The sequence below is a fragment of the Sarcophilus harrisii genome, chromosome 3, assembly GCF_902635505.1.
Source record: "Sarcophilus harrisii chromosome 3, mSarHar1.11, whole genome shotgun sequence".
NCBI classification, from domain to species: domain Eukaryota; kingdom Metazoa; phylum Chordata; class Mammalia; order Dasyuromorphia; family Dasyuridae; genus Sarcophilus; species Sarcophilus harrisii.
This window is the reverse complement of record NC_045428.1, coordinates 428,820,085-428,845,332: the sequence shown is the minus strand read 5'-3', so window position 1 is coordinate 428,845,332 and position 25,248 is coordinate 428,820,085. Positions and strand designations below refer to the sequence as shown.

General features: G+C 32.2%; 1 protein-coding gene across 7 annotated transcripts in view; it reads left to right on the top strand.

Moving 5' to 3' along the window:
* The window catches only part of NBEA (neurobeachin), a 727,838-nt gene that overhangs the window by 444,607 nt on the left and 257,983 nt on the right, over window positions 1-25,248 (top strand). For all 7 annotated transcript variants that reach the window (XM_031960710.1, XM_031960705.1, XM_031960707.1 and 4 more), the window contains one exon: window positions 16,810-16,934. In XM_031960710.1, coding sequence (XP_031816570.1) covers window positions 16,810-16,934 — 125 coding nt within the window. The remainder of the gene's footprint in view (window positions 1-16,809; window positions 16,935-25,248) is intronic.

Sequence of the window (25,248 nt, the reverse complement as noted above, 5' to 3'; positions counted from 1 at the left end):
GGAGAAAAGACTTCTTTCAGAAGGTGGGATTTTAGATAAGATTTAGAGGAAGCCAGGGAAGATAGGAGGAAAAGCTAAAGAGGAAAATGGGAGAGAACCAGTGAAAATCGTCAGAATTGGGATTCTTATTTAATATTGCTTAATATATGTGAGGAAAAAAGTAAGGAGGCTAATATTATTGAATTACACATTATCTGGAAAGAGAGTGAGATGCAAGAAGAACACAAAGATAGGAAGGGGCTAGATTAAGAATGACTTTAAAAGCCATACAGAAGATTTTAAATTATTTCCTGGAAGTAATGGGGAGTTTCTGGGAAGTTGGGGATAGAGAAGATTGAGATGCTTAGACCTTCATTTTAGGAAGATCATTTTAACAGATGAGTAGAAAATGGACTGAAATTAAGAGAGATTTGAAGCAGGAAAATGGAACAGCAGTGTATTATAATATTCCAGGTGTGAAGATTTGTACCAGTATAATGGCAATGTCATGAGATAAGAGGAGATAAGTGAACAACACTTCACTTTGTTGTGAAGTTAGAAATGATAGGACTTGACAACTGATTGGGTATGGGAAAGTGAGAAAGAATATAGAGTCCAAAATGATGAATAAATTATAACCCTGAGTGACTGGGAAGATTGTAAAGTCATTAAAAATAGGAACATGGGAGAGTGTTGGGGAAAAAGATAATGAATTCATTTTAGGACATGTTGATGTTAGGATTCTATGGTTCATCCATTTTGAAATGTCCTGTAAGTAGTGGGAAATGCAAGGTCAGAAGAGAAGGCTAGACAAACAAATCTGAGAGTCATCTACATAGAGAGTATCATTGAAATCATGGGAGTTGTTGAGATCGTCAAATGAAATAGCAAAGGAGCAGTCAGGAAGGTAAAATTATGAGCAAAGAGCAGTATCACAAAAAAAAGAGAAAATCAAGAAGAGGTCAGTTGGAGGTCTTAAAATAAATGCTAAATGACGCTTAGCCAAATATGTTTTGTTTTTCCAGTGCAGACTCAAGCTGAAGAAAGATCAGGAAGGATGAGAACTGAGAAAAGGCCTTTAATATAGCAGTTGAGACCATTAGTAACTTTCGAGAGAGCAATTTTGATTCAAATTACAGAGTTTAGAACCAAGTTCAAGAAAAGGAAGTGGAGGCATGGATTACAGATGGTCTTCTCAAGGAGACTAGGCACAAAAGGGAAGAGAAGTAAAGGATATTAGTTAATAGAAGAAGTAAGGATTTTTTTCTTTAACATAAGTGAGATATTAGGCTTGTTTGTACACAGAAAGAAAAGCAGACTATAGATGGAGCAATTTAAGATTAATCAAAAGGTAGAAATGATAATAGGATTGCTTATTGGAGAAGATGGGATGAAATAAAATCCTTTTGCATGTACAAGGGTTGGTTTTATCCAAATATGAAATTAGTAACAAAGAAAAGATGACAGTCATTCTGATGAGGGGTTTTCTCTTTCTCTGAATTTGGGGGGAACGCTAAGCTCTCCCCTGAAAGACCTGCCCCAGGGACTCAAGATAAAGTGGTTTCATTCTGTTATCTGGGTGGGACTAGTTGAGTTCAGGACAACTCCTACTACTCCGAGCTGAGATTTCTATCTAACTCTATTGAGTTGGAAATTAGCCCAGAGATACTCATTCAATTCCAAGATTTTCTATTCTGATTCCAGCTCAAACTGCTCAGTCCTCCCCGTCCCCTCCCCCAGTTTCTAGCCAAGGTTTCAATTATAAAAAGAGGCAACTTGGGGCGCATTCCTTGCAGAGGACCTAACATGCCATGTCAAGGAGCCTCTTTCTCCCTTTGGCATAAACTACAACCCTCTGCCCACTGAAATGATATCTTTCAACATTTCTTTTCTCTCTCTCTTTCTCTTTCTCTCTCTCTCTCTCTCTCTCTCTCTCTCTCTCTCTCTCTCTCTCTCTCTCTCTCTCTCCCTTCCCTCTCCTATTTACCTAACAAGACCTTATTCACTTTCTCTGCTAGGATAGGATTTTTCTGCTAAAAACTTTATATCTCTCTGTCAGGATCTGCCACCAAGGAATTCAGTCTTTCTAGCAAAGACTGACTTCCCAATGCCAATAATAAAATTCTTTTTGCCAGTCTAGCTTTTCAGGTTCATAAATTCTTTTACAAAAAACCTCTGTGCTGACCAAAGGGGTTCCCACAACTCCCTGCTCTACACTGATCCTCAGCTTTTGGGGACACAACCCAGGACCTCTTCATTTGGTTTCCTGACCGAGAATCGAGGGAAGCTGAACTTCATCAATTCTGGTAGATGAAGTACAGAGCAGGAGGGATCTTTGTAAATGACTTCAACTTTTTCAATGAAAAATGAGGCAGGGTTCTCAATTGAGAGGTTAAGAGAGGTGAACAGTGTTACAATTTATGTCAGTGGGTTTATATTAGAAAATTGTCTTGCCCTTCCCTAACTGCTGTTTCTTTAAATCTGGCAATAAAAACAAGAAACAGAAAATTCCATAGCTCTGCAATCTGGTAGGTGTAAGAAACAGAATAGGCAGGTCCATGATAAATAAGTTATTGGCAGACAAGGGAAAAAATGGGAAGAGGCTTCTATAAAATTGATCAAGGAAAATAGATGATTAGAAAATAGAAAAGAAACAAAATATCAAGTGACTAGTAATTGCAAAATATCTCACGAAGGAGAGAGAGAAAGCATGATATGTCAGGGAGGTTAAATTATCACCACTATCTCATTTCCTTTTTCTGTAGCCACACCCTTTGAAATCTGCAGACTTTGAAAGAGATTCTCTGCAAATAGTCAGGAGACTATAGTTTTCAGTGATAACTTCTTGATGAATAGTATCAAAGAAGTAATTTGTTGACTTGTCATTGTTTGGAAGGTTTACTGCCTATTCTAAGCATGATCTGGATGTGATAAAAAGCCTCAAATGATATTAAACCTGATAGTCTCTATTCATTTCCAGTGGATAAAAATGATATTGCTAAAAAGTAGCCTAGAAATTATTGCTAAGAATTATGAAGTCCTAGACTCAAGAAATTGAAGACCTTCAGTGTACTTTATGTTATTTTCATCCTTGCTTCTGACTGAGGGTGAGGGCTTCAGAAAAGAAAGACAGACTTGAGAAGTGAACAGCTGTTCAAGAATATGTATAATAATAATATTTGAATCTTTGGAACACATATTCTAATTAAAATATAGGAATAAGCAACTCTTGACTAGCAATACCCCAAAGGAATGATTTTAAAATTATATTTGCTTAGTATCTTGCAGATCTCATTAAAAGGCATTTAAACTGAAAAGTAATAAGGAAGATTCAGGAAGAAAAATCCCTATTTTTTTTATAGCATGTTAGATACTATAGGGAAAATCAGTTACAATGTAATATTGGCAGTCTTCAAGTATCTGGTCATCTTGTGGATCTTTTTGGCAAATTGCAAACAACTAATTCATCTTTGCTATTACATGGAGCAATGTAAGTGAACATCTAAAGTGTTCCACTGGCATTAAAAAATATCAAAAGAAAATGGAAAGTTCTCTAGTACATGGCAAGTTCCTGTGGCAAATTTATGGAATACATGTACAAGTCACAGAAAACGGAAAGCATGAGTAGGTTTCAATCTGCATTGCCATGGGAATCAAATCAAATTGGTGAGACTACAGATTTAATGAGTATTTTATATATTCTTTGTTTTCAGTCATTTTTCAGCTCTTTCTGATTCTTCCTGTCCCCTTAGGATTTGTTTGTTTTGGTTTGATTTTCTTCTCCAGCTCATTTTACATATCAGGAAACTGAAGTAAACAGGGTTAAGTAACTAACCCTGAGCCATGGTGCTGAGGATTCTTCCTGATTTCAGGCCAAGTATTCTATTCATTGCATCATCTAGCATATATACTTGGCTATGTTTAATGATAATTTCATTCTTTAAAAAGTAGAGGTAATAGATTTTCCTGATGAAATTGTAAAATGGTAGGTCTAAAGAGTGCTTCCTCATGTTTTTTTGAAACAAAGTAGACACTAAGAATGAAAATTAATTTTAAAAACCTTGCAATAAAATAAAAATCAATCAAAATAAGAAGTAAACAAAGGGATCATAATCATCAGTTCAATGAAAATACCAGAAAATAATTTAATATCAACTGAAGAAGCAACACAAATATGAAGAAAAATAATCCAAGATATCATGGGTGACATCCTCAAATGAATAAATGACCATATATAGTATATAATATTAATGTATAATTATATGTATATAAGATGTAATATTTAATAATCTTAATAGACAAGACTTATCCCTGGTACTAGAATTACCATATCAAAAAAGAATAATTTTAGGGGAAGAATTAAGGTAAAGCAAAAAAAAAAAAAAAAAGATGAGAAAATAAGGAAATAATTATAATACCATACAAATCAGAAGAAGAAAAAAAGAACCAAATTTAACTAAATTAGAAAAGAAAACTATAGTCAATACTGAGACCTGGAGGAAAAACATGCAGAAAATCACTTAAATTATTTAAATTATAAGAAAATATGCAGAACTGAATGAATGAATAAGTGAGCACTATTTAAGCAAACTATGCCAAATACCCTTAGGTATACCTATACAAAAGAACTAAATAGTTCTCCCATCAAGATACTTAAATTTTAATAGGGGATAACAAACATATAAAGAGGACTGGTGGCTAGAAAGCAGTGTTTATCTCAGTTTTTATATCTATCTGTCTGTCTCTCATATTAGTCTGTCTGTCTCTCATATTTCAGGCAGGAGATCCTTCATAACAAATGTGATACCTTTGGTAAACTTACTTATTTCTTCTTTGATATTAACATTTCATCAGATTCCTGAATGAAGTTTCTGTGTAATCTATGGATTTTTTTTTTTAAACTTTATATGCATGTAGAGACAACTTGTTGAAGGAGATCTTTGAAGGTTACATTTATTTTGAGAAAAATTCAACTGCTAACAATAATCAAAGATAGAACTTGCATTTTCTACATTTTCCTATAATTGGTTCAATTGTAAAGATTTAGTCTGCAATATAATAGCAATTGCAAAACCCTGCTATTGCTCTTCTCATATTTTCATTAATGGGATGCATATATACTTCATTTTTATGAAAATTTTATGAAGATATGGAAGTAGCTATTGTCAGTTAATGTCTTGCTGGTTGCCTTATTTTGGTTATAAGAAGAGTTGCAAAGAAAAAAAATTACCTTTTCAAAATTATTCAGAAAAAATATGGATGTCCTGTGGGCACTTAGGGTAGTCCCTTTTTCTGACTTCATTATTTTTGGAGGGTGCTATTTCTACTTTCTCATATAGAACACCAGAGAATCAAGTACATGAGGCCAAATGCAGGGGAAAAACTGTTACAAATGATGACAATAAATAGGTCATTATAAAGAGCTTGGCATGCTTGTTCCATTATTTGCTTTACTTTTTTGCCCAGCTCTGGGAGGGTTACTTAGTTAGGCTTATGCAATATTCTAATCCTACTTGTTTACCTCTCCACTCTCAAATGCTGTTGTATGATAGAACCATATTCATAAACTTCTACTACCATTTTTTGTAATGCTGTGTATGCAGCTTCTGTTAAAAACCAACACTGTCCTTGACATCCAAGACCAAATATGTGTTAGCTAAGGTAGCTTATGAGCTTTTGGCCTTTTCCCTCTAGTAATTACATTCCAATAGTTATACTTCTGTTGGAAATGATATTATTTCTTTTCCTTGACATTATTGAGGTTAAAAAAAAAATTAAGGACAAGTGTTTGGCATGAATTTTAAGATGAAGTGCTCTCTTTACTCCATAATTCCCATCTTTTTTACTTTAGCAGTCAGATCTTTATTAGTAAGAATCATGATTTTCATAGGCTTATGAGCTGAAACAGATATTAGAAATCCTATAATCCAGGGAATCTCCCCCCTTTTTTTCAGGTAATTAAAGGTTATAGAATAATGAGGAGAGCCAGGATTCAAATTCAAATATTCTAACTTTAATTCTTTTACTTATTTTCATAACTGATTTCCTGATTTCTCCTATATATTTCTTATACCCCCAGATAACCTTCCCTTTCAAGATTTTTTTTTTCAAATAATGGAAGAAAAAAAATTAGAAAAATCTTTCAGTACATTAAAAAATAAGCTGATATTACATGTAAAGTTCCGTAATGTCAATTTTCTACCTCTGCAAAGGAATGCCATGAGATATCTTCTCCTTCCTCTTCTTTGGAGCCAAGCTTGCTCATTATATTTTTGTAAAATTCAGTTGACTGCTTTATGTTTGTTTTTGCATTTATATCATTACATAAAATCATTGCTAATATTGTTTTTCTGACACTGCTTATTTTACTTGGCATCAGTTCATGTAAAACCTTTTATACTTTCCCCCAAATTATGAGTATGTACTCTCAAGTTTTTTGCTACCATGAAAATTGCTGTTATATATACTTTAATGGATATGAAGCCTTTCTTTTTTCCGACTGCAATTCTAACATTCTTTTGACTCTATCAAATGAAGTCCAGAATATTTCACTTCATTGTGTTAATGTGTGTAATATGTATTCATTATGTATGTATATATTATAAACTATAAACTCCCTACCTGCTCCCTACCTACATGCTTGTTATTAAGTTTTTAATAATTATAATGTGTATATATTATATAAATATATATATATATATCACTATCTCAGTTGAGTGCAAAGGAGGTGGACATGAACTTAAGTAGACACAAGTTCTAATTCTGCTTCCCATGGATTGCAAGGCAGTCAGTTTAAACCTGCCATTTTAGTAGCTATTGCAAGCTTTTTCATCCCCATTCAAACTTTCTGTGCATCCCTCTCAGCTGAGTACCTTGATTTATAATTCACCAAAAATAATAATAATAATAATAATTCAGGCCATTCACTAGGAATGCCCTCTTCTAATATCAGACATCTTTAAACTTGTCTCCTTCTTCACCCCTGTCTCATATGAAGAGATGGCACATCTCCTTTCCAAGAAAAAGCCTTCTATGTACATCTTTGATCTCAGCCTCTCCTATAGGAACCCATTACTCCTATCACCATAACTCTATGTGGATGATTCTCAGATCTATATATCCAGACCTGTTCTTTCTCTCAAGCTTCATTTCCACATTAAATCCCTTTTGATCTCTCTAATTAGATACCATCTCATAGATATGTAAAACTAAACATGTCTGAAACAAAACTCAATAAATTTCCCCCCAAATACTTACTTTCTTCCTAGGTTTAATGTTTCTATTAAGGCACCACCATTCTCATAGTAATCTTACTTCACAACTTCTTTGTCATTCTTCACTCATTACTTGGACCCATTTCACTTATCCAGTCTGGTCAAAACTTGTTGTTTAAAGCTTCATATCTGTCTTATAAGACTCCCATCTCTCCACTCAAATAAACATCAACTTTGTACCAGCCCTCTCCATCTCCTATCTAGACTATTACCGCACCTTTTTTGGTTGGTCTTCCTGCTTAAAGTCTCTCCTCAATCCAATCCATCCTCCACTTAGCTGCCAAAATTATTTTCCAAAGATGCAGAACAGACCATCACTCTCCTACTCAACCAACTCTAGTGGCTTTCCTTTATATATGCCATGTTCAAATAAAAAATTTTCTCTTTAGCTTTTATAGCCCTTCACAACTCATCATATTCCTACCTTTTCCTTCTTTTTACCTCTGACTTACCTCCATACTTTCTGCAATTCAACTTCACTGACTGACATGCCCATGGATTTGCTTCAGTATTCATATATGACAGCCTGTAACCTAAATCCAGTGTCTTTTCACCAACTGACTCTGGAATATGAATATATAAAGCTTGCCTGTTCCTTATCACTATTCATGAAAAATTAACTTAACTATGAATGGATATAATTCTCATAAAATTTTTATTTTGATGAGAAGATATCCATATGAGCTGGCAACCTGTAATGTTCTTTTGGTCACCTATTTTCAGTACTAATGTAGTCTGAAATATTTTGCACATTCTTGATACCTTCCCCTCTTTTAAATGCCTTTAATGCTGTCACAGTTGTGTCTCCTTAAGCATGGATCTCTATGCAGTGTTTAAATCTCTTTGCTTTTCCCATCTATTCTTTTTAGATCCAATTTTAATTCTTTATAAGTACCTCTAGCACAATGATGTTGAATTAATAAATGGGGGTTTCTTATTCTTTATGGCAAAAACTGTCATAAAATATCTTTGTAGATCTTTTCCATTTTTTCTTCTAATAATTGCCGATCCATTTTCATACTTCATGGTCCTTTTAGAATGGTTTGCCATAATAGTTGTATGTCTTTCCAAACTTTCTTTTAAGTGGTTTTAACCTCCACTGTTTCTCTTGGTTTTTGTGAGATAATTCTGTTTATTCTCTTCCATTATCCCACTTATTAAAATATTATATTGCTTGTTTTTAGCCCCTCTTTTCCCTGGCTTGGCAAAAGAAATCAATTAGTTGATGACTGAGCCACTTGCTTATTTTATTATGGCAAATGATTTATATTATTTAAAATTAAAATTATTCTATTTTTATTATATATATTTTATAATATATCAGATTATTTAATTATAATTATTGTAACCAATGTTAATATTTTCATTATCCATTATTCAATTTAAAATTGTCATTAACTTCTTTAAATAGGTCGATTGAGGTTATTTCAATTCCTTGTCACATCTGTTCCTATCTCTTATTCATCCTTTTAACTTGATATTAATTCTTTACTACAAATGTTTTTGGTTATAGTATTCACAGATAAATAAATCAGGGAAATGTCCATAATGAGACTTTTCCTGTATGTTCATTTTGTGTTAGTCAGTATCTTTCATTTCCAATGCTTACTGATTATTTAACAAAGTAAGGATTCATGATATAAAGGCAATATCTCTTGCTGAACCACATTTTAAAAAATATCTCTGAATTTCCCTGCCTATTCACAACTTTTTAATTAATTCACTAAATATCAGAGTATATGTTGATTTAATTTGGAGTGTCATATATATTTTTTTCTTTTTTGCAAAATCTCTCTATAGCTTCATTTCAGCCATCTGTGTGTTGCTTCATTAGACAAAATTATTTTCACAGTGATCATTTTGCAAATTCTTATGATGAGCCCTATATTAGCAGATCACCATAAGCACAATTAGATAGTATTTATTTAACTTCCTTCTTAAAATATTTGTCTAACTTAAAATAAATCAAGAGGAACTTTGAAGGCAACATTTTCTACATAGAATTTAACAATTTATTATGAACCAACCTTTAATTACATATTTTATTCATGGAAAACATCTAACTTAAGGATGGAAATACAAGTAATGGCTTATTTAATAGCTAAATTTGTCAATTTCTGATATAAGTAAAAATAAAAATGAATAATAGTTTTACATTATATAATCATAAATTTTTTTCAATTTGATAACCATCAAAATAACTCAGAAGTTTAAAAATTATATTCACTGAGGTTTGAAACATTTTAAAAATTGAAATCAGAAAATATATAATTTGGCTTATGGAGCATTAGAATTGAGGCAGATAAAGTGGTACAGCAAGGGGTAGCTTGATAGGTAGCAGTAAGAAAGAGTGCTAGGCTTGGAGGAAGGAAGACATGAGTTCACATCTGGCTCAGAGAGTTACTAGCTGTGTGATCCTGTTGCCATAGTTTTCCTTATCTGCAAAATAAACTGGAGAAGGAAATGGAAAAGTTCTTCAGGATCTTTCCCAAGAAAATCCCAAATAGGGTCACAGAGAGTTGGACATAACAGAAAGCAATTAAATAACAACAATAAATTAGTTTAGTGGGTAGGATGCTGGCATTGTATTCAGGAAGAAGTGAATTCAAATCTGGCATATGCTTTCTGTTGTTTGACTCTGACAGGGTCTATCTGACCCTGGGTAAGTCATTTAACCTGTTAGCTTTTCTCTTCTGCAAAATGGAGATAAGTACCTAAATCTCAGATTTATTAGGATAAAATGAGACTATTTTAAAGTGCTTTACAAACCTTAAAGTGCTATAGAAAAACCTATTCTTATCAGTGGTAGTAATATTAATATACCTGTAAAATATAAAACCTCTCCTCTTTGTTGTATTTCTTATAGATACTATGAACTTAAAAAAAATTATTAATGTTATAAACATGTTATATTTCTTTGTCCAGTATCAAAACTATAAGCTATTGTATCCTGCTTTCTAGAGCCCCTAAGTTGGGGGTGACAAAATGTACCTTGCTTTCTAGAGCCCACACCAGAGTGATTAAAAAAAAAGTCCTAATGGAAAAAAATGATGAGGTAGGACTCCTGAGGGTGGTGGGAAAATGGAGTCTGTTTATTTCAACGACTTTCCCCTTTTTATACCCTTATACCCCTAAATAAGTAACAAAACACTGGGCATGGGCTAAGTATATATTGCACCCTGTGAGACCACATGAACAACTTGCTATTGTACGTAGTTTGCCACCTGGTATCACTCTTCCATCTAGTATCACTTTGTTTCCATCATAACACAGGTTGTCACCACCTCCTGACTTCTCAGGAACGCTGAGAGCACTTAGGGGAGATGGGGAGCCAAACATTGTTAGCAGGTTCCCTCTAGGCTGAAGGATCTTATACCTCATCCAAAGTTTCCCCACTGACTGTGATCCTCTACAATAAGCCTTTTGATTAAAATAGTAATTTCTAGGAATCCCTCACCCATCCTGTTCATTAAAAATAATAATAATAACAAGGACACATTTATTGATTTTGTATTATTCAAAATCAGAATTTCAGTATCAAACAGTAGTTTTAGGTTATCTATCACTAGAGGTCTTCTAGCAAGGGCTAGATGACCACTCATTGTATTATTTTGTGGAGAGCATTTTTATTCAAATAGAGATTGCTCTACATGACTGCTAAGGTTGTTTTTATCTCTTACCAATTTGTGTGTCTATATTAAATAATAGTTTGTTTTATCATTAAAATTTCAGTCTTTAGAACTTCTCAATTCTTAGTCCATATAATCCCTCTCATTGGTTGCCTGAACTGCAGTCTACTCTTCCACAATCTGGAATGTCAATTTGCAGATGACTTTCTTTTTTGTCAGAAATTCCCAGGTAGAGCAGTCACTTTGTCCCAGTAATAACTTAGGGTATCAGAGCAGGACTCTACTATGTCATCTAGCTACTACTTTCAGTTTCTCCTTTTTTGTCAAATTATTAAGTCAGTATTGTTTTGCAATAGACCAGATGGGTAATAATGGGGGTATATAGGATTATGGCAATGAAAAGAGAAAGGAGAGGAAAAATAAATATAGAAGAGGGAGAATTGAGAGGATTTGTACTTGGTTAGTTGTAAGAGATAAAGGAAAGAGAGAGATCAAAAATAATACTTAGATTTTGCACAAAGATATCTAAAGTCCCATTTACAGAAAATGGGGATTGAGCATATAAATTTAGATACATAATTAAAAATGGACTCACAGCTCCCTCATCAGTTGGGATTTTGCTATGTTTTTAGTATGTCAAGTTTGGAAGTGAGAAGAGCTGGTATTGAGTCTGAGTTTTGAAGGGGGAGAACAACAGGTCACTTCACTTTCCTGAGTCTCACTGCCCTCATTCTGCTGTGGAGGGAAAAGCACTTTGTAAAATGTCAAATACTAGATACATGAGAGTTACTAATTCTCCCTTTTGGCATTGATTTATGCTTTATTATTTCTCATGCAGTACTAAGTAGAAAAAATGAACAGTGTAACCTTCACAGATTCTGACCTTATGTCTAGAATTCAAAAACAGGTTTTAGTGTCCTTCAGAGTACGAAAAGTTAAATTCTCCTTATTAAATGCTCAACAACATAAATTCAAAAATTGGAAACAAAAAATTTGAATAGCACTTGAATCCAGGGAAATAGTGTTTTATTATGTGTTACTTAACATCTTTCTCTTTGTTTTTCTTCTATCTCTTCCCACATACAACTGAATAATTACAATAATTCAAATATTTTGTTAGTAAATTTAATGTGGATCTGTGGATTCCATAAATTTGGGCACACTATCAATGCAAAGGATTTTAAGGTTTAGTAGATAACTTAGTTGCAGTAGTTAGGAAATTTTGTTGTTTAATGGACAATATTTGGGTAAGCAACCCTTCTCTAAATTTAGCTAGCTTGCTCTTTGGATTTTAAACACTGTCTGAAACCATATTTTAATCTTCTCGTTTGGTAAGAGCTGGAAGAACCTATATTCCTCCAAGAATTACAGTTCTATATTCCTCTAAGAATATCATCCCACACACATACACATATAGATATATATATATATATATAAATTCACAAATATACACATATGTATACATATACGTAGAGCAAACATACATATCTACATTTACTCACACATATACATTTATCCATACATAAATGTGTCTAAATAATATTAGTAAGGCGACATATAATGTAGATTTCTCTCTTGATTGAATCTTAAGTTTGATTTTGTCTAAAATTTGTTGTAATGTTTGTGTATATCTCTTCTTTCCTGTCCTGCTAACTCTTCTGCTTTAATTCTGCTCCTTAACTTACCTTGCTATTACTTAATCTCACCTCACCCATGGATCCCTCCCTTGTCTTCTTTCCCCACTTTTTGCTTCCTACTTTGCCCATCCCTTTCTTTTTATTTGCTTCCTACTCTACTCATCCCTTCCTCTTTATTTCTTTATATGTTTTGGAGGGTGCTATACCCTTCAGAATATATATGCAGTGTTGCCTATTTAACCCATTTCCGAAGTGAGTATGATTTCAGCACTACAAGCCCTACTCTCCCCTTCAATGCCTCTGTGTCTATTCCTCCTCTGTACCTTATTTATTTTATATTATATTATTAATTATTTTTTTTACTTTTTCTAAGCAGTTTTGCTTTTTTAAAGTCAAATTATGCTCAGCTCCACCCAGTCTTTCTTTTGTGCCACCTAGTTGCTGATGTCATTTCTTAAACATATAGCATACATTTCCATGTAAAAAACAATTTGTCCATGTTAAGTTTCCTGAAACTTGATCTTTGATACTAGCTATTGAGTTCAGATTTGGTTGAGAAAAAGGCCTGAAAATCTATAAGTTCACTGAATGTCCTTTTCTTTCATTCAATTTTATGGATAATTTTTCTGTATATATTGTTGGTTTTAGGCTTAGTTCTTTTGATTGCCAGCATATATGATTCCAGGACCTGCAGTCTTTTATTGTGGCTGCTGCTAAGTTCTGAGCAATTCTAATTGTAGCTCCAGTGTATTTTAATTGTTTTTTTCTGTTTCTTGCAAAATTTTCTTTTTGATCTAGGGGTTTCAAAATTTGGCAATGATATTCCTATGTGCTTTCCACAAAAGATTTTTTTGAGATGGTAATCAGTGGATTATTTTTTCTATTTCTACTTTCCCCTCATGTTCTATCACTCCAGAACAATTTTCTTAGATTAATTTTTGCATTATTGTGTCAAAGTTTCTTTGATCACAGCTTTCAGGCAGTCCAGCTATTCTTATATTTTCTTTTCTTAATTTGTTCTTCAATCTGTTCAGGTTTTTTGTTCTAGTTTTTCATTCTTTATGTTTTATTTCATTTTTATGTTGTATTGTTTATATTGTATTGTTATTTCTTGTTCTTCTACAACTTCACTAGCTTCCTCTTGCCTAGTTCTAATTTTCAAAGAGTTATTTTCATCTTTAAGACTCTGTGTCTCCTTTTCTAGTTGGTTAACTTTTTTTCATAATCTTGTTTTTCTTGGTAGTTTTTTGTTTTTGTTTGTTTGGGCTTGGTTTTTTGTTTTTGTTTTTGTTTTTTTTTAGTTTTAGTTTTTTCTCATTTAATTTTTTAATTTTTGGGGGTGTTCTTCTATAAATTCTTTCTGGGTAGGAAACCTTTAACATTACTTTTTGAAGTAGAATAAGCTTTTTTTTTAATTTTTTTTTTTTTAAATTTCAGTGTCCTCCTCTGAAAATGAACCCTGGTCTTCCCTATTTCCATTGTAAGTTTCTATGGATAGGTCCTGTCTTTACCAGTTCTTTTTTTTTAATGAGAAGTATTAATGTAAATACTTCTAATTGTCAGATGAAGGATGGTGCGTCTGACTTTGCTTCAGCTATCCCCTTCTGCAAATGCTGGCAGCCAGTAGCATCCCTGCCCCACTGCCTCTGGCCTCAGCCAGGTGCTGGTTCCTTCTTATCCAGGGCTGAATCTCAGCAGAAATTGAAGAGAAATCACGTGTTCATATGTAGGAAAAAACAAATTAACATATTGGACATATTAAAAAAAAGTCATTCTACGTATTTACTCTTATGACCTCTCTATCAGGAAATGAGTATAATTCTGCATTATTATCTTTCAGGATAATGGTTAATCATTGCATTGATCAGAGTTCTTATGTTTTTCATAATTCTTCTTTTCACAGTATTATTATAGTATAATTTGTTCTTCTGGTGTTTCTCATTTCACTCTGTATCAGTTCATACAAATCTTGCCAGGTTTCTCTGAAACTACTTCGTTCATTTCTTACAGAACTTTTAGCATTTCGTTATATATAACATACCATGATTTGTTTAGCCATTTCCCAGTTGATGTTTCCTACTAGATATTTTTATTATATATCCCACATCACTCCATATAACCTTTTTTCTCTCTTTTCCTATTTTGAAATATTTCCCACTTGTGTAATTTGAAATTTTCAATAGGCAATTGGTGATGTCATACTATGGAAAAGACTGAGATCAGACGCATAGACCTGTCTCTCATCTGTAGAGAAGTCATAATTAAATCCATGAGAGATGAGGCAGAATAAAGGGAGAAGATAATTCAGGATAAAATCTTGAAAGACATCTACAATTAGTGATCTAGCAGAGAAGAACCAACTATTAGATAGGTAGAAACTGAACCAGGAAAGAATAGTTTCACAAAACCTATAGAGGAGAAAATATCAAATGTTACAGATGGATCATATAAGAAAGTGACATCACAACATAAAAAGCATGGGCTTTTAAAGCTCAATTGTTTATATATTTAAAATTTATACATATGTACATATCTTAATTAAAATATTGCTATCTTATTATTCAGTCTGTTGTAGATTATTATATCTAAATATGCCTGCTTTGGATCCCCCTTTAAGAGATGTAATTATCTCTCATTATCATATAACTGCACTAAAAAATGTTTATAAATCCTATTGGCATTATTATAGCAACTATTCAATATAGTCAAGAATGCTCCTGTTCATGTATCTGGAAGAATTGATTCTATTTAAAGAATAATGATAGAATTAGTTTATATTTAATCATTTGTGGAAGGAAACAAGTCACAAAATTAAAAAGGATAATATCTTATTTATTTATTTTTTAAAATAGCTTTTTATTTTCAAACTACAGGCAAAGGGATATTTTAAAGCTTAAATTCATATGTAACAAGTAAATTAGAATGACTTTGTAAAATCCTTTGAAAGCTCTAAAATTACTGATTCTATCATAACTTTAAAAAGTAACAAATTTAATATACTGTTTGTATATCAAATCCTTATAATTAGAAAGTTGTCTTTGATATTTTTGCAGTCCTTTATAATTTTTAAATTTGTCTTCAAATGATATAAAGTAAGATTTCATGAACTAAAATTATAACATTTCTGAGATTAATTTTTTTGGTTTTCATTCACATATCCCCTGTTATTATTCAGATAAGAATTGTTTTCCTCCACACTTAATCAAAATCATGTATTTTCAGCATAAATTTTACAAATTGAACTCTGAAGCCCAAAATCATTCAGGATGTGTATTTTAGTACAGTGTTTGGCACTTAGAAAAGCATTTTTAAAATGTTTATTGATTGACTGATTAGAAATTTAGTATGCTTTCTTGAAACCAATATTAACAAAGCACAGAAAAAAAGTGACAAGTATAAATGTTCTCTTATGCAAGATATTTAGAAAATTAGACAAAAACATACATTCCTAAGTCTTGGCTTTCAGGAAACTGGTTCTTTACTTTGATTTGAAGATCAAAATGATGACATTGACTCAGGTGTTCAATTGGATATAGATTGATTGTAGTTTTTAGAGTATTTCATAGCCCTTTAATATTGGCTTTGAATGTTAAAAGGCATTGTAACCTGATGATGGTCATGGTTGTTAATGGTTTGTATTAGCTGGAAGCTATCAAATCATCCAAAGACTCTGTTAGTGTTAGAATAATAATTTACCAAGACAATTACCACATGCTGGAATTTTTGTGCAGTGCTAATTCAATATTATTAATAATGAATAAAATTGCACTTTTTCAGGTTCCTAGGGGCAATGGGGTATTATTTCAATGAATATTTCAGCACATTATTTTAATCATAGCTCCACAAAATTCAAGTGGGCAATATTTTATACTTCTAAGTTCAGTCTACTCAGGGACCACAGTCATTAAATTGCAAACTATTTGTACTGAGGTCTATCCTATGATTTACAAGCCTTGTTAAAACACTATAAAACAAAATAGGTTGTGCCATTAATACTTGTAATTTGATGCTACATTTGTTATTGATCTCACAGTGGTTATATTTTTAATAGTAGTAAGTGCATTTTGAAGAAGACAGTTGAATGCTTTAATGCTAAAATAGTAGAATAAAATATGTATTTGGGGAAAAAATTGCACACAAATGTTTGCGTGACATTTGTAAATTTCTCGAATTTGACTAATGAAAAAGAAATAGAAAATCCTAAGTTTTGAGGAAATAACATTTTAAAAAATTATTCACTTTTTATAAATATCATATTTAATGTTGTGGGATTTTATTTCTAATTTCTAGCCAACTGCATGATTTCTGGCGCTTAGATTATTGGGAAGATGATCTGCGTAGACGGAGAAGATTTGTTCGCAATGCTTTTGGTTCCACACATGCTGAAGCCTTGCTCAAAGCTGCTGCAGAATATGGTTAGTAATTATACCTGTGATGTAAAAATATTTCAATTTATTTGTTTAATATTCAATTAAACATTTCTAACTATGGTTGACAATTCATAATTTTGTTGGGATTAGCAGATTTTTTTAAGTTAGTCAAATAGCAAAGATTTTTTACTTTTTTTCAATTTTGGGTTTAGCATAAAAACCTCTCTACTTCTAGTAACTCAGAAATGCTTTCACTCCATGGCATTTTTCTTTAATAAGTCACAAATATTGACATAGTTCATTATTATAAAATTTCATTAGAGTCTCTCTTAGAGCTTGAGAAACTAAAGCTAGAAACTTCTCTCCTGTACATTGCAGATAGCATATGTCAACATTACAAACCTACCACCATGGCAGAATATGTACTCATTGTTGTCCAATCAAAAATCTTGGATACACTTATATTGTCTAGCTGACTATTATATGCATTTTTAATGCTTTAATGAGCTTAGTTTAGGTTTGTTGTTACTTATTTATGTCATATATACATGCAAGGAATATGTGTATGCATGTATATATATACATAAACATATATTTTTTCAGGAAAAAATATACATTTCCATCTCTCATTTATATTCTTATGCAAGTTTCCCATATTCAATATTCAGTAAATTCAATTTTGTTGCTTTATTTGTGTTCACACTTACTTGTTTGTATTTTTCCTTTATGTCAGTTTTTATATATTTGGTGGATTTTAGAGCTCTTTGAGGGTAAGATTGTTTGCTTTTTTTTGTATTATCAGTACTATGAATGTGTCTTGCACATTGTAAACACTTAAAGGTTTGCTGATTCCAGAGTAAAATAAATTCCAAATGGAGCATCTGTTTGTAAATCATATCACAAGATAGATTTAATGCAATGACATTTATATCTTTGATAGAATTGCATGGTAAATAGTTAACTTGTAACAAAAAGAAATGCTCACTAAAATATTCATTGTCATAAAATTAGCCCTGTATAATATTCAGGCATATAACTTATTTAACAGGCTTCAGAGCATCAGTAAATATCCTAACACAAATAACACAAATTCATATTTTAGGATTTAAGTGGATTTGTGCTATTTACTTATTGAAAGAAAGGGTTGTCTGGAAAATTGAATAGTAGAATAGTATTGTAAGGGACATGTTTAACCAAGTTAAAGGATCAACTTTTAAAGTATTTCATCTTATGAATAATCTAAAAGGCACTTCCTAATCAGAAGTAACTTTTATCTATTCATTAAAGTAGGCCCTGCAGTTCTTTCTCTTCGAACATTTCTTCATTAGTAGCATATGTACCCAGAAGTATCTCCAGTCTTCTCTTTATCTATCATCCACATCATTGTCATAGCAATTTATCTAAATTTTAGGTGTGATATTATTCCTCAACTTAATAAACTCCAATGACTTCCTATTGACTTTAGAATCAAATATAAACTTTTATGTTTCATTTTAAAGCTCAACAAAACTTGGCCCTAATCTACCTTTCTAACTTTATTATTGTACATTACTTCTCTTTCTGTTTTGTACATTATTTTTGCTGTTTCTTATTTATAGCACTCATCTCCCACTTCCAAACTTGCATACTGCCCTTCTTTCTTGCCTAGTTTGCCCCCTCTTCTACCTCTTGAAATCCCGTTTCTTTCACCATTTTTTCCATTTACACTTTTCTGACTCCTCTCTCACACCCTTCCACAAGCATTCTCTTATATTGATTTTGTATACTTAAAGTATATGCAAAATACTTGCCTTTTTGGCTCCCAATATGGGAGCTCTTTAAGGGGAGGAAACTTATTTTTATCTTTGTAGCATAAAGCATTGTGTACCTAATACATTTATCTATTTGATACAAGCTTGTTAACATAAATACCATAATTCAAATATTAATTTATACTAAATTGGGTCCCCCTCAGTGAAATCAAAGAGGAAAAATTTTGAATTGTGGATTATTCAATAAAATAAATATTAAGTACCTACTGTGTATAAGCTCCTATACCAGGTTTTAGGAATACTGGGTGAAATAGACACAGACCTAGTTCTCAAAAACTTTATAATACAAGAGGGACAATAAGACTTATAAGAATTTTAAGGGAATAGGTCACTTTTATACAATTTCAAAGTTGGAAGGGACCTCAGAGGTCATCTAATCTAATATCCAACTGAACCAAAATTCCCCATACAACTTCCCCAGCTGACTCTCTTTACTAAAAGTATATGTATAGCATACTTTTAAGCCAAATTCCCTACATCTTTCCTAACTTGTGATCCATAATATTCATCATAATAATTGATATTCATAGCATCTCAAGGTTTGCAAACTAATTTATATTTTTACCATGTAATTTGGTATAACCAATTTGAAAGATATGTGCTACTGTTATCCTTAATTTACAGATAGGTAAGCTGTTGCTAATGGAAGTTGAGTAATTAGGTTAGGGTACTAGAGCTGGTAAATGTCAGATTTTGAAATCTGAAAAAGGCAGATTTTGAAATCAAGTCTTCTTCACTCAAAATTCAGCCTTCTTCCCACTAACCTAATTTGCCTTTTTGAAGACTTACGAGTGTCTCATCTTCAGGCACTTCAAGACACCTTTTTTTTCATGGCCAAGATTTTTAGATTCTTCTTTATGTCAAGTAAAAATCTGCTGCTCAGCAAATATCAACAAAGGGAACCAGAGGTGTTTTTCTGCATTAAATAAGCCCCAGGGTGTGTCCAGAAAGTACTGAAATAGTTTTAGCCAGAGAGGGTGAAGTAGCAAAGCATATATATAACAGCCACTTTTCTGGAGTAGGTGGAGTTTGAGATTTCAGTAGAAATCTTATCTGTTGAGAAAGAACATCCAGATTACTGATTTGGGTTTTTCCCTTTGCACCCAAATGTTTTGATGTGAAATACAATTAGTCAGAGTATACAGGAAAATAGGCATTGGTGTGCTGATAAATGTTTAACAACTCCCTCCCCCCCCCCAAAAAAAAAAAAATAGGCATATAGATCACACTTTTAAGTTTAATCTACATTATTAACATTTTTCTTCTATCACTTTTATACGTTAACAGAACAATAAATCAAGTCCTGAACTTTAGTTTGCTGATTTTCATGGAGGGAATCATCCTGAAAGATGTAAATTCAGTGGAAATTTAACACTCTAGACTCTAGAGTTCTAAGGGTCCTCAAACCCACAGGCCAGATGCGGCAGCTGAGAACGTTTATCCCCCTCACCCAGGGCTATGAAGTTTCTTTATTTAAAGGCCCACAAAACAAAGTTTTTGTTTTTACTATAGTCCAGCCCCCCAACAGTCTGAGGGACAGTGAACTGGCCCCCTATTTTAAAAGTTTGAGGACCCCTGCAGAGGGTTCAAGCTAACTCTAGCATACCCCTACTGGTAAGGTACCCATATTATTACCTCCATGAATACATTTGCCCTTATCAATCAGCTAGTCAGTAGGGACAACTAACTCACAACAAAGACTTTTAATAATCTTTTATAGGGAAAAAAAAATACTTCACAGAAACCTGGTGCATACTGTCCCCCAAATCCACAGAAAAAAGGATATAAATTTAGAATAGCATTGAGGCACTCACTCTTCCAGTTCTTCAAGGCCTTTCTCTTCTGAAGTCCTCTCTTTCTCCTGAAGTCCTCATGCTGTTTTCTTCTGGGAGTAGTGTTTCTGAAGGGCAGAACTTCAACTCTTAAGGTCTGCCCTACTCCACAGATTAGCACCCCTCTGTCAGAACTATTCTCTCTTGAGGCAAAGTATGCTCTTTTCTACTCCCAGGGGAACCACTCTTTGAAGTAGTAAAAATGAAGACTGTTTTCAAATCTAATGACATCTACTTTTGAAGGGGTAACCTGGATTGTGGCTAATCTTAACCAAATAGCCAGCTCCCCATCTAATTCAGTCAAAAAAAGGATCTTTCCTATTTCCTAAAGGATTGGTGTATATCATGCAGTATTTCATCAGGTAGCAAGAGAAGGATCCTAGATTAGAATAAAATAAATCATACCACTTTGGTTGTCTTAAAGTGACTAAATCCTCCATTAAAATGGTTTAAGCCACTTTCCCTTTCTTCCTTTTTAAAGCATTATATCTTAAGTTATGTATAAAGCTTGTTAAGAAGAAATAAGAATTTCTAGCTATGAACTAACTTACAGTGACATTAGTAACCCTTCTCTTTTGATGGCATTACAAGAGAGATGTGATAATTAGTAAGTTTCCTGTTAAAAAAAGAACCGGTTACGGTGTCATTTTATCAGTAAAATTTTAAAATTATATAATAAAATTATAAAAACATTTCTAAAAGAAAGTATGTGTTTACTTTTCAGGTATTTCTTATATATATTACAATATTAAAAACTTGTAGTTTACCTCTGTAAGAAAATATCTTTAGCACTGATGGGGTTTTAAAATTCTTCTCTGCAATACTAATTAGCTGAATAATTTATGAGGTTGTAATGGGAGAAAGATTTGGGGTGTGTTGATATACTTTTTGCCCCTGGTCTAAGAATGTGATTAATAAAAATCTAAAAATTCGTAGTTTTTTTTTCCATTTTCCTTTTTAAAAACTGATATGATTTTGATGTTTCATATTTTCACATAGCAAGTTAACTAATGAGAAAATGATTTCAAAAAGATTTTTGGCAGTCATTGTATAGTAAAATTTAATTTAGCCAAGGAAGTCTCAGTGAAGATGTTTCTTTAGTTATCAATAAGAGCATGAAAAATTTCCTCTGAATTTTGGTACATTGGGTTGATTGTCAGGTGTTATTTAAGCTTTTATTTCTCCTCCATAATATTACAATGAAACAATGTTATTAAGGTCCCCAAAATAACAAACTCCTCCCTATCTATGTTCAAAGACATCAGTTTAAATAGATTTGATCAGGCATTGCAGATCAATCAGGGCTAGCAATTTCTGCAGAAGGAAAAAAAACACAGAGTAATGATGACAAAGTTAATCAGTCGTTTCTTTGGCAATAAATAATGAGATATGGTGAGGCCTACAGATGAGAGCATTTCTAGGTTCCTCAGAAATGAGTCTGTTTAACACCTGATTTATCTGAGCTTGTGGAGTCATCAAAATATGACCTTGATGAGTAAAAAGCTGCTGTATAACAGATTTAAAATTAAATCTGTATTGATGGTATGTATGTATATATATTCATATGGCTACTCTAATAATGTAGTGCTTTCAATCACCAAGGAATAAGAATTATCTGGAACAAAAAATTTAATTTCATTATTCATCTGTTTGAGAAAGCAATTTTAAAAAATTTAACTTCACATGGGTATAAAGAAAAAAAGAGTTTTCAAGGTTACCCTAACAACTGTCAGTTTGTTTGCTCATTAAAAATTATTTTTAATTTTCAAGGGCTTTAAAATAATTTCCCCAAGCTTTTTTTTTTAATTTTAAGATATTATTTTTACCCCCAATTACATGTAAAAACAATTTTTACATTCATTTTTAAAACTGAGTTTGAAATTCTCTTTCCCCTTCATTGAAAAAGCACAGACTTCTTTTTTTATAATACAGAATATATTATAGAATCTTTTTTTACTATGTTAAATTGATTTTCTCAATTTTATTTGTATTTGTGCTAAAGCATTAGATTTGATTATTGTTTAAAAGTTTCAACAAAATCAAATTATATAAATTTGGGGGAGGGGGGAATATCCAGTGAAGCATTCTGTTGCCATGTTATCATTGATGCATAATCCTTTTCATGGTCCTGTAGTGTTTGCAATCTTTTAAAATAACTAATATAGCTTATATAAATGCTAAATAGCAAAAAAAAATTTTTTTAATTACAGAAATACCTAGTATAAATGCTTTAACAAAATAAATATCCACATCAAAGCCATCCATGCCTATAGGCATCTGAAGAAGCCAATATTTTCAAATTATATAAATCAGTTAATTTGTTTGTGTCTAATAGCAGTGTCTTAATATAGGAACTGTTTTAATTCTTACTATTCCCTTTGTGATAGAAATTTCTCTATAGTGATTATGATCATATCCTGTCTTGAGGTGTACACTCAGTTTCATAGATTTATTACTCCTCCCTCCTCCCATCTCACCCTTCTCACTCCCCAAAAGAAGGACTAACCCTTTAATTTATAAACACTGCTCCATAATGGTAGCATTGTTTTAAATTTAAGTACTAGAGATTTTTTTTTTTTAAGTTTTCTATTAAAGCTCCAAATCCTAGATTAACTCTGGATGGATATTGTCCTGTTCACTTTTTTATGTAATAAAATACCTTTAGTAAAGCATTACTTAATGAGATTACACACACACACACAATTTTTAATTCTTATTTTGAAATAGCTTTTTAAGGAAATATATGCTGCATATATGTCAATGCCTTTGCTCTCCCCTGCCCACCATAGCTGTAATCAAGCTATTTTAATTCTGATATTCTTCTACCTTGACTAAAATATTCTTTTCTAATTCAGTGCACTGTACCTGGAATTAAAAAATACACATAGTCTGCTTTCTAGGTATTCTGTTTGGTTATGATGAGATAAAGACAAAAAACAAAAAATATCTCTGTCCTCAAGGTGTTTACATTCTATTGAAGGAAATATTCACACATATATAAGAAGCATAGTATATAGAGTTCTAGACTTAAAATTAGGAAGACCTGACTTGAATCCTATCTCAGAGACTGGCTAAACCAACCAGTAATTCTCTCAGCCTCTATTTCCTTATCCGTAAAATAGGGATAATAATAGTACCTACTATTATACAAGGTCAAATGTGAATCAAATAAGATAAAATATATAAAAATATTTTGCACACCTTAAAGTGTTTCATATATATTAGCTGTTACCAATTATTACTAAGTAAATATACAATATATTTAAAGTCAATTCTTTATCATAGAGAGAGAAGCATTAAGATCTGGGGAGGAGGGAGTATTTAGCAAATTCTTTTTTGTGTGTGGTAAAAAGTGATTAAACTATCTCAGAAGGAAGATAGAGATTCCAAAAAACAGACGTAAGGAAAGAGAGCTACGATGTACTATAAAGAACTTTAATAAGGACAAGGAAACAAAAAAGAAGCTGTCATATGAGGAACAAGTAGACCAGATTATCTGGAATGTAAAGTAGAGGAAGAGGAATAATATGGAATAAATGTGGAATAATTAGATTCTAGAATCATAGATTTAGAGCTAGAAGGTACCACAGAGGCCTGTTTCTATAATTTTTCTGAACTGCAAATTAAGTTCTCTGATTTAGAAAATTGAGGCAAATTGTAGTCACTTTAAGTGACTACGTAGCTAGTAAGGATCTGGACCAAATGTGAACTCAGGTCTTCACAGTTCCATATTCACTTCTGGATCCATATGGAGAAGAATTTTAAAAGGTCAATACAGGAGTTTGTACTTTATCTAAAAGGCAAAAAGGGAGCCACTTTTTGAGCAAGGTGGTACATGGCATTGTCAGACTGATTTAGGAATGTTATTTGGAAAGCTCTGGGATGTATAGCCTCTTTACTTTCCCAACCATATGAGAAAAAAATTGATGTTGGGTCAAAATATATTATCTTCTTTCCATTTTGTTATTGTATTTTCTCCCATGTCTTTATACACATGCATACATATAAACTTGTATATAAGAGAAAGGGGTGAAAATTACAACTTACATAATTCATTTTTTACTTAGCATCTAAGATACCTCATAACCATTTTTCTCTAGTACAGTTAGCTTTCCACTTTATTCTTTAAAGGATAAAAAAAAAAAAAAGAACTCAGTGAGTCATTTTATTCCAACTGACCAAGTAGTAATTGGGTGCATCTACTGTTTTCATACATCCTATAGCATTTATAATGTATAATATGTTAGTATTTAAGTATATAAAATTATGAAAACTATAGATACATGAACATAAAGTTCTTTACTAAATTTCATGATACTAAAATTAGACAATACCACTAAAACTTGACACTAATACAGAAGAATGTTCTATTTTATGCAAAACGTAAAACGATGTTTCCAATGAAATTGAATAGGCTTAGAACTCAAGTATTCAAGTAAATTTACTCATTATGTAGAGAGCCATTATAAATTATCTAGAGAAATGAGTATTTGAGAAATCTGGCCTCCTAACCTTTTGAAATTAACTTTTTAAAATTAATTACGGTGGGAAAATAATTGTTTATAAGAATCAGATGGTCTTAAGGCATCAGACAAGGTAGTTATATATAGGACAATCTGATGGATAGCTGATGTTTGGCAACTATCTTCCATGTTGAACCTACAACTTGGAGCAGCTCTAAATAAGACTTACTCTGCCCCAAATAAGGTATTAGAC